The following is a 12,311-nucleotide window of genomic DNA, read 5'->3' as shown; positions in this document are numbered from 1 at the left end:
TTTCCATCAATATGGCCATGTGAGGGCTTATTTTTTGCGGGACGAGTTGTACTTTTGAACGACACCATTGGTTTTACCATGTCATGTACTAAATTCCAAGTGCGGTTAAATTGCAAAAAAAGTGCAATCCCACACTTGTTTTTTGTTTGGCGTTTTTACTAGGTTCACTAAATTCTAAAACTGACCTGCCATTATGATTCTCCAGGTGATGACGAGTTCATTGACACCAAACATGTCTAGGTTCTTTTTTCTCTAAGTGGTAAAAAAATTCCAAACTTTACAAAAAAAAATTGTGCAATTTTCCGATACCCGTAGCGTCTCCATTTTTCGTGATCTGGGGTCGGGTGAGGGCTTATTTTTTACGTGCCGAGCTGACATTTTCAATTATACCATTTCGGTGCAGATAAGTTCTTTTGATCACCCGTTATTGCATGTTAATGCAATGTCGTGGCGACCAAAAAAAGGTAATTATTTTTCTAACTGAGCCGTTTAGCGATCAGGTTAATCCTTTTTTTATTGATAGATCGGGCGATTCTGAATGCGGTGATACCAAATATGTGTAAGGTTTTTTTTTTATTGTTTCATTTTGAATGGGGTGAAAGGGGGGTGATTTAAACTTTTATATATATATATTTTTTTATATTTTTAAAAACATTTTTTTTACTTTTGCCATTCTTCAATAACCTCCATGGGAGACTAGAAGCTGGCATAGTCTGACCGGCTCTGCTACATAGGGGCGACGCTCAGATCACAGGGTGGCGCTCACAGCAATCTGGCATCAACAACCATAGAGGTCTGCAGGAGACCTCTGGTTGTTATGCCGATGCACCGATGACCCCGATCATGTGACGGGGTCACCGGTGCGCTCATTTCCAGTCAGATGGCCGGAAGCGCTTGTTAAATGCTGCTGTCAGAGTTTGACAGCGGCATTTAACTAGTTAACAGGTGCGGGCGGATCGCGATCCGCTGCGCCTATTGCGGGCACATGTCAGCTCTTCAAAACAGCTGACATGTCCCAGTTTTGATGCGGGCTCACCGTCGGAGCCCGCATCAAAGCGGGGGCTCTGCCATCGGACGTACTATTCCTTCCGATGGCAGAAAGGGGTTAAATTTGTTTTTTTTGTGTGTTAAAGATATTTTTTAAAACCTTTTTGTAATTTTTTTTTTCTATATCACAATTTGTATGAAAAAACAATTTGAAGTCTTGTCATTTTCAAACTGGCTACTGGGGCTATTTTTTATTTCAAAGCAAATCTGTCACCAGTTTCTGCTACCTCATCTGAGAGCAGCATAATATAGGAAAAGGAGCCCTGTTTGCAACGATGTATCACTTAGTTTACTGGGTGCAGCAGTTGTGATACAATCAATTCTTAGATGCAGAATGAAGCAAAGCTGAGAAAACTGCACTCACCCATACCAAGCTTTAGTGAACAAAGTCTATTAGCAGTAAGTTGCTTATCATAGGGGACGTGGTTGGACCAGGGCTCACTTGCATTGTGGTCCAAGCTGTGATAATCTCCTAGTGATAAAACCTTCACTGTAGGTAAACTACAGCACACAGCCTAATAAATGACACATCATTGAATTCAGTGTTTCAGCCCATAACTCATGCTATCCTCAGATTACATATCAAACTCCTGCTGACAGATCCCTTTTAACTCCTTGTTGGTTCAAGAAATCCATATTAAATTTGCAGCAATAGACTGACTCAGACTCTCAAACACAGACTTTGTATCAAAGCATCTAATGTTCAAGTGCAATGATCATTGTGAAGGGAGGAGGATCATGGTCAGCTGTTACATTACCTATTGTGAATGGTGGATTCGGCTTTATCAGCTGTATATAAAGGTGTTACCTGTCATTGTGATCCTGCCTCTGATGATAAGGAGCCTGCTGAAAACTATTCCTGAAAAAAATGAAAGTACGAGCTTTAAATACCCCCAGTAGGCAGCATGAAAATGGCAAGATTACTAATTTTGTTTTGTAATACAAATAGAGAAAAAAACATTGCCAACATTAAAAAAAATTAACACAAAAACCGGATTTGAACAAGAGGTCATTTTCTGATGGCACCTTCCCTTTACTATTTCTTAGCTTTTTCTGTATGCACAATTGGTACCTGGATGGGACACGTGTGCTGTTGTCTGAATGACGTCATCGGCATTGTCTGCGCACGGTGGCTCCATTTGTTATTCTCTATGTGTATAGATTTCTCACTTCTTAATAAGCCTTTTCTCTCGGTAAGAATCCTGTTCATTAGTTTTCTGTCTCTCCCTCCCTTCCTGAATAGCTGCTCCGAGAGGTAGGGTCGATCCTGTGTACGAGACGCTGCGCTATGGAACCTCTCTAGCACATGTAAATCGTTCGACGTGCAGCAGCGTGTCTGAGTCCCCCACCCGCAGCCTGGTAAGTGAACGGTAAACCTTCCTGGCAGAGATGATTGATGCCTGCAGAAGCTGCAATCCAAATAATAACAGGTGTATCTGAAGCCGGGTGCTGATCATACATTTTGTCACTGTCAGCTCACTATATATGGGTGGTTCTTGCAGAGTGAAAAAGAGGAGAGAACAGATGATCCAGAGGGCAGCATCCAGAGCAACGAGGAGAGTCCAAGTCACCCAGGTGAGACATGAGTGGAGCATAAATGAGGCATGAAGATTGAACCAGCACAATAGATAGTTGATCAGTTGCATTAATCATGCAACATTTGAAGTGATCGTTTCGGGTTGTTCACATCTGCGGACATTTTTTTAACTTAATTATAAGTATTTGGACTGGAGCTAATTTATAATTTGGTGTCATTAAAAGAAATGTTGCGCCGTTTGGCTTTTACAGGCGATTTATTTCCTTGCAAGTTCAATTTTGATGTGGTTTGTGGTTATAAATCAGCTAAAAACACAGAGATAACAGTTACTAGCTTCCCCTTGGACTATCAAAACGAACTCGCGGACAGATTCTCAGTTAATTCATTTTGCAGTCAACAATAGACAGTGCAACACCGAGGCTCCAGAAAGCATATGGAGCAACATTTTTCATGAAACCCAATTACAAAAATAATTTGTAGCCAAAAATACATGCATTTAAAGGAGTGTTCCCACAAACAAAGTATATTTTAATCAATAGATCTTAGAATAAAATTCATTTCCACGATTGGTTGTGTTAAACAAAAATGTTCCTGTGCTGAGATAATCTTATAAATGTGCCCCTGCTGTGTACTGTGTAATGGCTGTGTCTGACCAAGCAAGAACACGGTCTGCACATACCACATCTCCTGGGCAGGGGGAAAAGCAAAATGGAATACAGATATTACAGCATTGGATCACAGCTGATTCTTTTTGTGGGGTAAAACATTTCTCTGCCTGTTTTTAAGCAATGTTTACCTCAAAGAAAGAATCAGCCATGATCCCCTGCTGACTTGTCTGTATACTCTCTTTTGTGTCCTCCCCTGCCAGGAGCTGTGGTATGATCAGACCATGTTCCTGTACAGTCAGACACAGCCATTACACAGTACACAGCAGGGGCACATGTATAATATTATCTCAATCCCAACACGGGAACATTTTTTTTTAATCACATCCAATTGTGGAAATTATTATTATTCCACGATCTGTTGATTAAAATGCTGACTACAATTAATGACTACAATTAACTTTGTAAAAGGGAAAACCCCTTTAAGTAAGAAAAATTGTCCTTAAAGGTGGGCAACCTATAACAAGGGAGGTTAGTAGGGCATTTGCCCAAGGCACCAGAAAGAGTCAGGTGCATTGAATCTATACCCCAGATGTTAGATCACCTAGCTCTTTAGCTGATCCTACCACTATGTAATCTTCAAAGAATATCATCTCTCTCCCACTATTCTGATCTCCAGTATCTCTTCCTGTAATTTTAGTGTTCCCAGTAGATGAGGCCACTAATGAAGATGCCTGCAGTGTGACGGTAAGTGCTTGACAGGTGGGGAAGGGGCTGCGCAGAGAAATTGGAGTATCCACTAATATAAAGCTTTATATCTGTATGCTCAGAGTACAGCATCAAGTGGCAAGACCAGGAAGGAAATCTCTCCTATGTACTGCTATGTGGCTCTATATAAATTCCTGCCCCAAGAGATCAATGATCTACCACTGCAGTGAGTACCAGACATTGCTCTTTTCTGTTTATGATATCACTACACCATTACACATATCATATAATTACTATGCCATCATCCTTCTTGATAACCATGCTTAGTATTATGTCTATTTTTCCAGCAATGTACTGGGACACATTAGTTTAAAATGGATTTGTCATCAGATTTTATAATACAAGTTGTTTACAGATCTCCTACACCTGGGGAGGCTGGTGTACAAACGTTGAAAATCCACATTATAATGGCTGTGTATAGCTCCTCAGTAGACAACAGGTAGGCAAGGTATGCACCTGCCTAGGGCACTACCTCTTGTCTAGCTGAGGGGGGCACACTTTGAAAAAGCAACTGCTGAATGTTTGCGGCCACCCGACGCCATCATAAGGCCGTAGACATTCAGCACAGTGATGGCCGGGGCGCAGGCACACAGGGGAACAGTGTCAGTCACTGACACCTCTCACCCTTCTCTCTGCCTGTGCCCCATCTATCGCTCCCTCCCTGCACTCAATTGTAATTGCGTCTGTCAGACGGGAATACAATTGATGTTGGTGGAGTCTGGGACAGGAGGAGAAAAGCTGTATTCAGCCTCCTTCTGCAACAGGAACTCCAAAAATATGCAGGCTACTTCCGGTCTGTGCCATGTTGGAGAAGGCACACATAGGGGACGTCAGATGGTGCGGTGCAGTGACGTCAAGCGCCCTCTGCTGCACTTCATAGACGAGGAGACGATGGACGGGGAGCCTGGATTAAGTGAGTGGAAGCTTTTTTTTTTTATTCTTATACTACTTGGCCATGAAATTAGGGTCTATGCAGTGGAGGGCATGATTAGATCCCTCCCTAACAAGCCATAAAACTTAGCTGTTATTATTAGAGGGTTGTAGAGGGGAATAAAATGAGGGACTGTGCATGTGGGCATACAATGAGGGGCTGTGCAAGGGCCATGAAACAAGGGACTTTGCAGGGGGGCCATGAAATGAGGGGTTGCGCGTGGGGGTACATAAAATAAGGGGCTGTGTGGGGGGGACCATGAAATGAGTGACTGTATAGAGGGCATAAAATGAAATGCTGTGCAGGGGAACATAAAATGGGGGTCTGTGCAGGGGATAAAACAAGGGGCTGTGTAAGGGGCATAAAATGAGGAGCAGTGCAGGGAGGCATGAAATGGGGGGCAGTGCAGCGGGAACATTAAAAGAGGGGCTGTGCAGGGGGGCCATAAAATGAGGGACTGTGCAGGGGAGCATGAAATGAGGTGTTGTGCACGGGGACCATGAAATGAGGGGCTGTGCGGGGACAGCAAAGTATGTAAGGAGCTGAAGTGACCATACTGTATATGGGGCTGTGGAGGACAGTATACTGAGAGCTGTGGTGATCATACTTTACATGGGGCTGTGGTGAATATCATACTGTTTGGGGTGTTGTTTGTGGGTAATAACATTGTATTGGGTGCTGTGGGGGCCATAATAGTATACATGGGGGGCTGTTTTGGACATTGTACTATTTATGGGGGGCAACTCCAGAGAAGGTGTCATCTATAAGGTACCTGGATATAAAAATTTATTTGTGATCCTAACTGTGTCTACTGTGGTTCCTGTAAGGTCTGCACTCTCATGATGATTAATAACAACTCCCAGTATCTATTTACCATTGTTAAGGACGTAATGGGAGTTGTAGAGTTGTAGGTTCATGCAATAAAATGTTTATGCGGCTGACTTGACATTACAAATGATCGTTATACAAAGCTTGGTTCTTGCAATGAAATACTTTTGGTTCTGGTTATGTATTCATGGATTTATGATGGTTCTGGTGATGAATTAATGTACTGATGGTGGTTCTGTTGATGTATTAATTTACTGATGATGTTTCTGGTGCAATATTCATGTGCTATTGATTTTTCTGGTGCTCTAATTATGTACTGTTTATGATTTTAGTTTCTAATTCAAATACTGATGAATATATCACCAAAATCATCATCACCACATGAATACAGCACCAGAACAACCATGACTACATGAATATGTCACTAGAACCATCATTAGTACATGAATACATCACCAGAACCACCATCAGTTTTGTGCAAGCTGTATTTGTCATATGATGGATGCAAAAATCAATAGATGTATCCCTTTATCTATGATGGGGGGGTCTGTTTATTTTCCATTAGGGTATCTTCCAAATGCTGGACACCTTAATTGAAACCAAAAGGCCCATATACTAGTTTCCATGATTATTCTTGAGCTTGACATTAAAAATATAGGACATCAGGGATGAATATTATTATTTTTTCCCCTGTATTGAGTAAATGGTCTGCAAAAAATGATTGATTCTGTATCTAATTTCGAAATTACTTTCACACTTACTTTTTGCTGACTTTTTGGGGAAAAGGGTAATAATTGTAGTGGAAGTGGTTATCAGAGCTTGTTACCTAACCTATCGGAGAGGGATGCAGGAGATGCATTAGGGGTGCTGTTATCTTAGTCTCTGACCCATTCCTTTGCTTTGGGGTGGGGGGCACCATTGACTTCATCTGCCAAAATACTTTGTCCTGATGAAAGAAAAAAGATTGCGGGCACTCACCAACCATAATAATATTCAGTCTTTATTCCAACATAGAGTAAAACGTAGGACAGGCAGGGAAATGTTGATCCATTAGACGACGGACCGTTTCGCGCAAATGCGCTTCCACAGGTCTTGACGCTAACAGGTGGTGGGTGCAATCCTTATAACAACATCCGTTTGTTAGGTTACCACCCCATCTTAGCGTACAGCTGCCTACTTCGCTAATAAAATCATGATATAAAATTATTAAAATACATCAGTACAGCAAACAACATACAAGATAAATTGAAGACAATGATATATCAAAGAAGCAAAGGTAAACAGACACTTATTATCAGAAAAACCATTTACAAGAAGACCGACATGTCTAACTTCTCATTTAACCCTAGAGGGCCCGTAGCATTTAATCGCAAAATCCATTTACCTTCTCTTTTCAGAAGTTCTCTGTTGTGATCGCCCCCATTGGCTGGTAAATAGACTTTCTCTAATCCAATAAAGCGCAATAAAGACGCATTACCTTCATGGTGGATGTTCATATGAGAGATAAGGCGAGGAGCACCTTTTCCTGTGCTAATTGACCTGAAGTGTTCCCTAAACCTAATGAATAGGGGTCTGATCGTCTTCCCAATGTAGAAAAAGCCACAAGGGCAAAAAAGTGCATAGACTATGTGAGTAGTTCTGCAGGTTATCAAATCACGTACCTGATGCGTGAAGGCACCGATTCTGATTATTTTATCTGTGATATGATATCTGCAGAAATTACAACTTCCACATTTAAAATTGCCCTGCGGTTTACCTGCGTCCAACCAGTTTTTTTGTTTTACCGTCACATTATTCCGTACCAATATATCTTTCAAATTCCTACCTCGACGAGCAGCAAAAAGGGGGCCCCTATTGGCTTTCTCTATCAACACTGGATCTTTTTCCAAAATATGCCAGCTTTTTCTTATTGCTGTTCTTATGGCAGAATCCATTGATACCTGCGTTCTTTCCAAAGCTTTATCTAAAACGCTATTAGGATATCCTCTTGCTCTAAAACGGTTGTACAGTTCTCCTGTTTGTCTCTGATAACCCTCCTGACTACTATTCACTCGTTTGACTCTGAGGAACTGGCTATACGGGAGAGAGTTTTTGGTATAAAAAGGGTGTGCACTTCCATAGTGTAAAAGAGCATTAGACGCTGAAGGTTTCCGATGTATTTCAGTATGTATTGTGCCACTAGTTGCATTAAGTTTTATATCCAGAAATTCTAATTCTAGCCCACCAAACACCGAAGTGAATCTCATATTCATAGTGTTCTCTTTATTCAGAGATTCCACAAAAAGGTCAAAGCATCGCTCATCACCGTCCCAAATTATGAATATATCATCCACGAATCTTAAATAATGCTTTATGTGCTTTAGATAAGGGTTATTAGAATATATGTATCGTTCCTCAAAAACCGATAAAAATAAATTTGCTAAGGTACATGCAACGGGCGTACCCATTGCAGTACCTTCTATTTGAAGAAACCACTTTGAATCAAAACAAAAAGCATTATGGGAAAGAATAAATTGTAAACCATCACAAATGAACTTTATGGTCATCTCATTCGTATTTGTGTGGGAAAGAACTTCTTTTACCGCAACAACAGCCTCCTGTTGTGGAATTCGGGTGTACAAACTTTCCACGTCTATGGATACCAACGAGAAAGTCTCTTGCCAATCAAACCCCCTAATAATCTCTAAAAAGTGTTTTGTATCCCTTACAAAAGAGGGAATATCAGAAAGCAAAGGATGAAGAAGCCAATCCAAATAACGTGACAATGGTTCTGATAAAGAACCTACACCCGAATTGGTCGGCCTGGCGGTGCGGTTAACGATTTGTGAATTTTGGGGATGCAATACCAATATGGTTTTTTAGGGAATTCAGGAAATAATTTTTCTGCCTGTTTTTTTGATAAGACGCCTAACTCAACCTGAACCCGCAATAGAGATCTCAACTCATTTTTGTATTTTATAGTGGGATCGGATTTTAAGCTTAAATAAGTATTAGAACAAGATAATTGTTTATTACATTCTGCCATATACATATCTTTTGAAAGTAAAACTGTGTTGCCCCCTTTGTCTGCCCTCTGAATCACCACATCTGACCAACTTTTTATTTCAGAAAGAGCTTTTTGTTCTAATACAGTCGTCGAGGTAGGAATTTGAAAGATATATTGGTACGGAATAATGTGACGGTAAAACAAAAAAACTGGTTGGACGCAGGTAAACCGCAGGGCAATTTTAAATGTGGAAGTTGTAATTTCTGCAGATATCATATCACAGATAAAATAATCAGAATCGGTGCCTTCACGCATCAGGTACGTGATTTGATAACCTGCAGAACTACTCACATAGTCTATGCACTTTTTTGCCCTTGTGGCTTTTTCTACATTGGGAAGACGATCAGACCCCTATTCATTAGGTTTAGGGAACACTTCAGGTCAATTAGCACAGGAAAAGGTGCTCCTCGCCTTATCTCTCATATGAACATCCACCATGAAGGTAATGCGTCTTTATTGCGCTTTATTGGATTAGAGAAAGTCTATTTACCAGCCAATGGGGGCGATCACAACAGAGAACTTCTGAAAAGAGAAGGTAAATGGATTTTGCGATTAAATGCTACGGGCCCTCTAGGGTTAAATGAGAAGTTAGACATGTCGGTCTTCTTGTAAATGGTTTTTCTGATAATAAGTGTCTGTTTACCTTTGCTTCTTTGATATATCATTGTCTTCAATTTATCTTGTATGTTGTTTGCTGTACTGATGTATTTTAATAATTTTATATCATGATTTTATTAGCGAAGTAGGCAGCTGTACGCTAAGATGGGGTGGTAACCTAACAAACGGATGTTGTTATAAGGATTGCACCCACCACCTGTTAGCGTCAAGACCTGTGGAAGCGCATTTGCGCGAAACGGTCCGTCGTCTAATGGATCAACATTTCCCTGCCTGTCCTACGTTTTACTCTATGTTGGAATAAAGACTGAATATTATTATGGTTGGTGAGTGCCCGCAATCTTTTTTCTTTCATCCGCTACAGTGATTTGAACTTTATATCAGCGTGAGCACCCGAAACCTTATAGCTTCTTATATCCACCGGGTTCATTAGCTGTTATTGGTGATAGAACCAGCTGTAAGTGCGGTCTCCTTTTCTTTTTTGTTTGGACTTTGTCCTGATCCTGCTCCTCAGTGTCCCTCTTGCTGCTGAGATCTCACATTGCTTGATATAATTGGCAGCTGTCATTCAGGTTGGGTTTAAAGAGACTGAATACACATGGGCTACTTAAAGACGTTCTGACAGAGTTTGAGCCGAGTGTCATTAGCACCATTCGCCCAATTCTCTTGCATGAGAAAATCGAAGTCCAGTGACCTAGGCCTTAAGGGGACTCTGCTCCTGGATCCCCCTTGATGTTACTCACCGATAGGAGAAAATAGTAAAGACACAAAACGTTTTCTAAGAAGTTCACTTATTTTAAGAAGTGCTCTTTTTTGAGCAAATAATGATTATTTTTTGCATAAGAAAAATGAATGCAATTATTTTAAAGTTTTCTGCTTTCAGTAATGAAAAAAGGATCATCATTGTTTGCTTCCTAATCATTGCTGGCCAACTGATCTGTGAGATTTATCAAATGACCTAGACAGATGAACAATTAGGGATCCCATTCAATGACAACTAGCAGAGGTCCTAAAACCATACACAGTGCTTTATACACAGTATACATTAGGAAATTGTATTTTTGTTTATTAGAAATAACATTGAATTATTGGTAGTAAAGCCAATGAGTAGTATTTTTATTAAAAAAAAAATCTAGAGTAGTCAAATGTTTTATAGTGAGGAAGACTAGAACAATGCGTTTGTAGCAGGAGGCCTCAGTACCCTGAATAAAAGGGGATGATTTACAGCAAGCCTACTCAACTGGATTCAGGGCCTTCAAGTGACTCATGAGCTTCAGATCACATATTCTTCAGATGTTGGGGTGTAGATGGTTTCAGGACTTGCTTTGCTTTTATGACTGGTCTGTCAGATGAACACACCAGACTTCTGATAAGCCCAGGAGGGGCGCAAGATTGACAACTGATAGGACTAGTGTTCAGAACTAAATGAAGACAACTCTAGAATTGTGAAACTACAGCTCCCAACATGCCTTAACGGTCCCAAAACCATAGATTAGGGATCTACTGAACTGGGGTAAGAAAACAATTGGGTGACATGAGACATGAATCATTGGTTGTGATTCTCTTTGCCTATGGGCAGCATGAGACATGACTCGGGTTGAAATATTGGCTCATTTTAATCATACCCTTTCTTTTTTGCCAGTACATGCTTTTTTTCTAGACAAAGTAAATTGCAAAGTAAGTACACCAGCCTCAAGAAGTCTAAGAGATCAACTATGGACAGCATGAAGCATTACGTTGGTTGAAATTTTGGTTCTTTTTAAGTCACAACCCTTTTCTAATACATGCTTTTTTCTATACAAAGTAATTTTCAAAGTAAGTATACCAGCCTCAGCAAGTTTAGGGGAATAATTATGGGCAGCAAGATACATAACACTGTTTGAAATTTGGGTTTATTTTAAGCCAAGCCTTTTTTTTCTAGGCAAAGTAATTTCCAAATAAGTACACAAGCCTTATTAGGTATAAGGGATCAATATGGGCAGCATAAGACCCAGGCATGATGTATGTGAGGCGCAAGTACCCTGTACCTGTCCCATTCTAATGAGTAAGATAGGAGCATGATACCTGCTGATAGCTCACACAACCTGGCAGGTATCAGTCAATGTGATATCATAGCCCCCGATGCATGACATTGGTATTGTCGACTACCCCCCTTTATTAAGTACCTTCCCAAGGGATCACCGACCCCTTTTCCTTCCAACCTCCGAATAACGACATGAGTCTCAAGTTGGATATAATTGGCCACAGCGGCCTTTATTATTACAAACAAAACATATAACCATAAACAGCTGGGAAGGGGTCCTTAAAGCTGAAATCTGGTGTCACCCAAAGTATGAACAGGTGGACAAGAGATCAACCGTAGATTACTCTCAGCCGTTACCCCACAGGCTCGAGAGCACCAAAATACCCCGAAGGGTTCCCATTGTCCACCTCCAACTTAGGAATCTGGCCCACCATTACCAAGATTCCCCCAGATCACCAGACCCGCAACCAAAACTTAAACCAACTGGAGAGTCCGTATCCCGACGGACCCCCCAGGCCAATTTAGCACCAACTCCAAGGACCCCTCCCCCCGCCTACAGCCACTATGACCCGAAAATAAGGACAAAAACCCATGAACACAACAAAAAAGGGGAGGGCGGGCGGGACTGCTTCAGGTCCTGTAGAGCGGGAAGTGAACCGCTCCACCCCCGCTCCCATCATCCCCTTCACCACCGCTAACCCCTCCCCCTGGAACGTGCAACACGCCCCCCAACCCCTTGTCCCCTGCGCCAAAGCCCCTGTCATGGCGGCCTCCACGTACGCCGCCCGGGGGGGGGGGGCGGGCGGCTCGCTCCAGCCTGTCTTGACATTGGTATTGTCGACTACCCCCCTTTATTAAGTACCTTCCCAAGGGATCACCGACCCCTTTTCCTTCCAACCTCCGAATAACGA

General features: G+C 41.5%; 1 protein-coding gene across 3 annotated transcripts in view; it reads left to right on the top strand.

Moving 5' to 3' along the window:
* The window catches only part of STAC2 (SH3 and cysteine rich domain 2), a 307,072-nt gene that overhangs the window by 267,671 nt on the left and 27,090 nt on the right, over positions 1–12,311 (top strand). For all 3 annotated transcript variants that reach the window (XM_077252334.1, XM_077252332.1, XM_077252333.1), the window contains exons 5-8: positions 2,291–2,406; positions 2,550–2,622; positions 3,890–3,936; positions 4,020–4,123. In XM_077252334.1, coding sequence (XP_077108449.1) covers positions 2,291–2,406; positions 2,550–2,622; positions 3,890–3,936; positions 4,020–4,123 — 340 coding nt within the window. The remainder of the gene's footprint in view (positions 1–2,290; positions 2,407–2,549; positions 2,623–3,889; positions 3,937–4,019; positions 4,124–12,311) is intronic.

Source organism: Ranitomeya variabilis, chromosome 4 (genome assembly GCF_051348905.1).
Source record: "Ranitomeya variabilis isolate aRanVar5 chromosome 4, aRanVar5.hap1, whole genome shotgun sequence".
NCBI lineage: Eukaryota > Metazoa > Chordata > Amphibia > Anura > Dendrobatidae > Ranitomeya > Ranitomeya variabilis.
The sequence above is the reverse complement of the archived record's forward strand: the minus strand, read 5'-3'. Positions and strand labels throughout refer to the sequence as shown.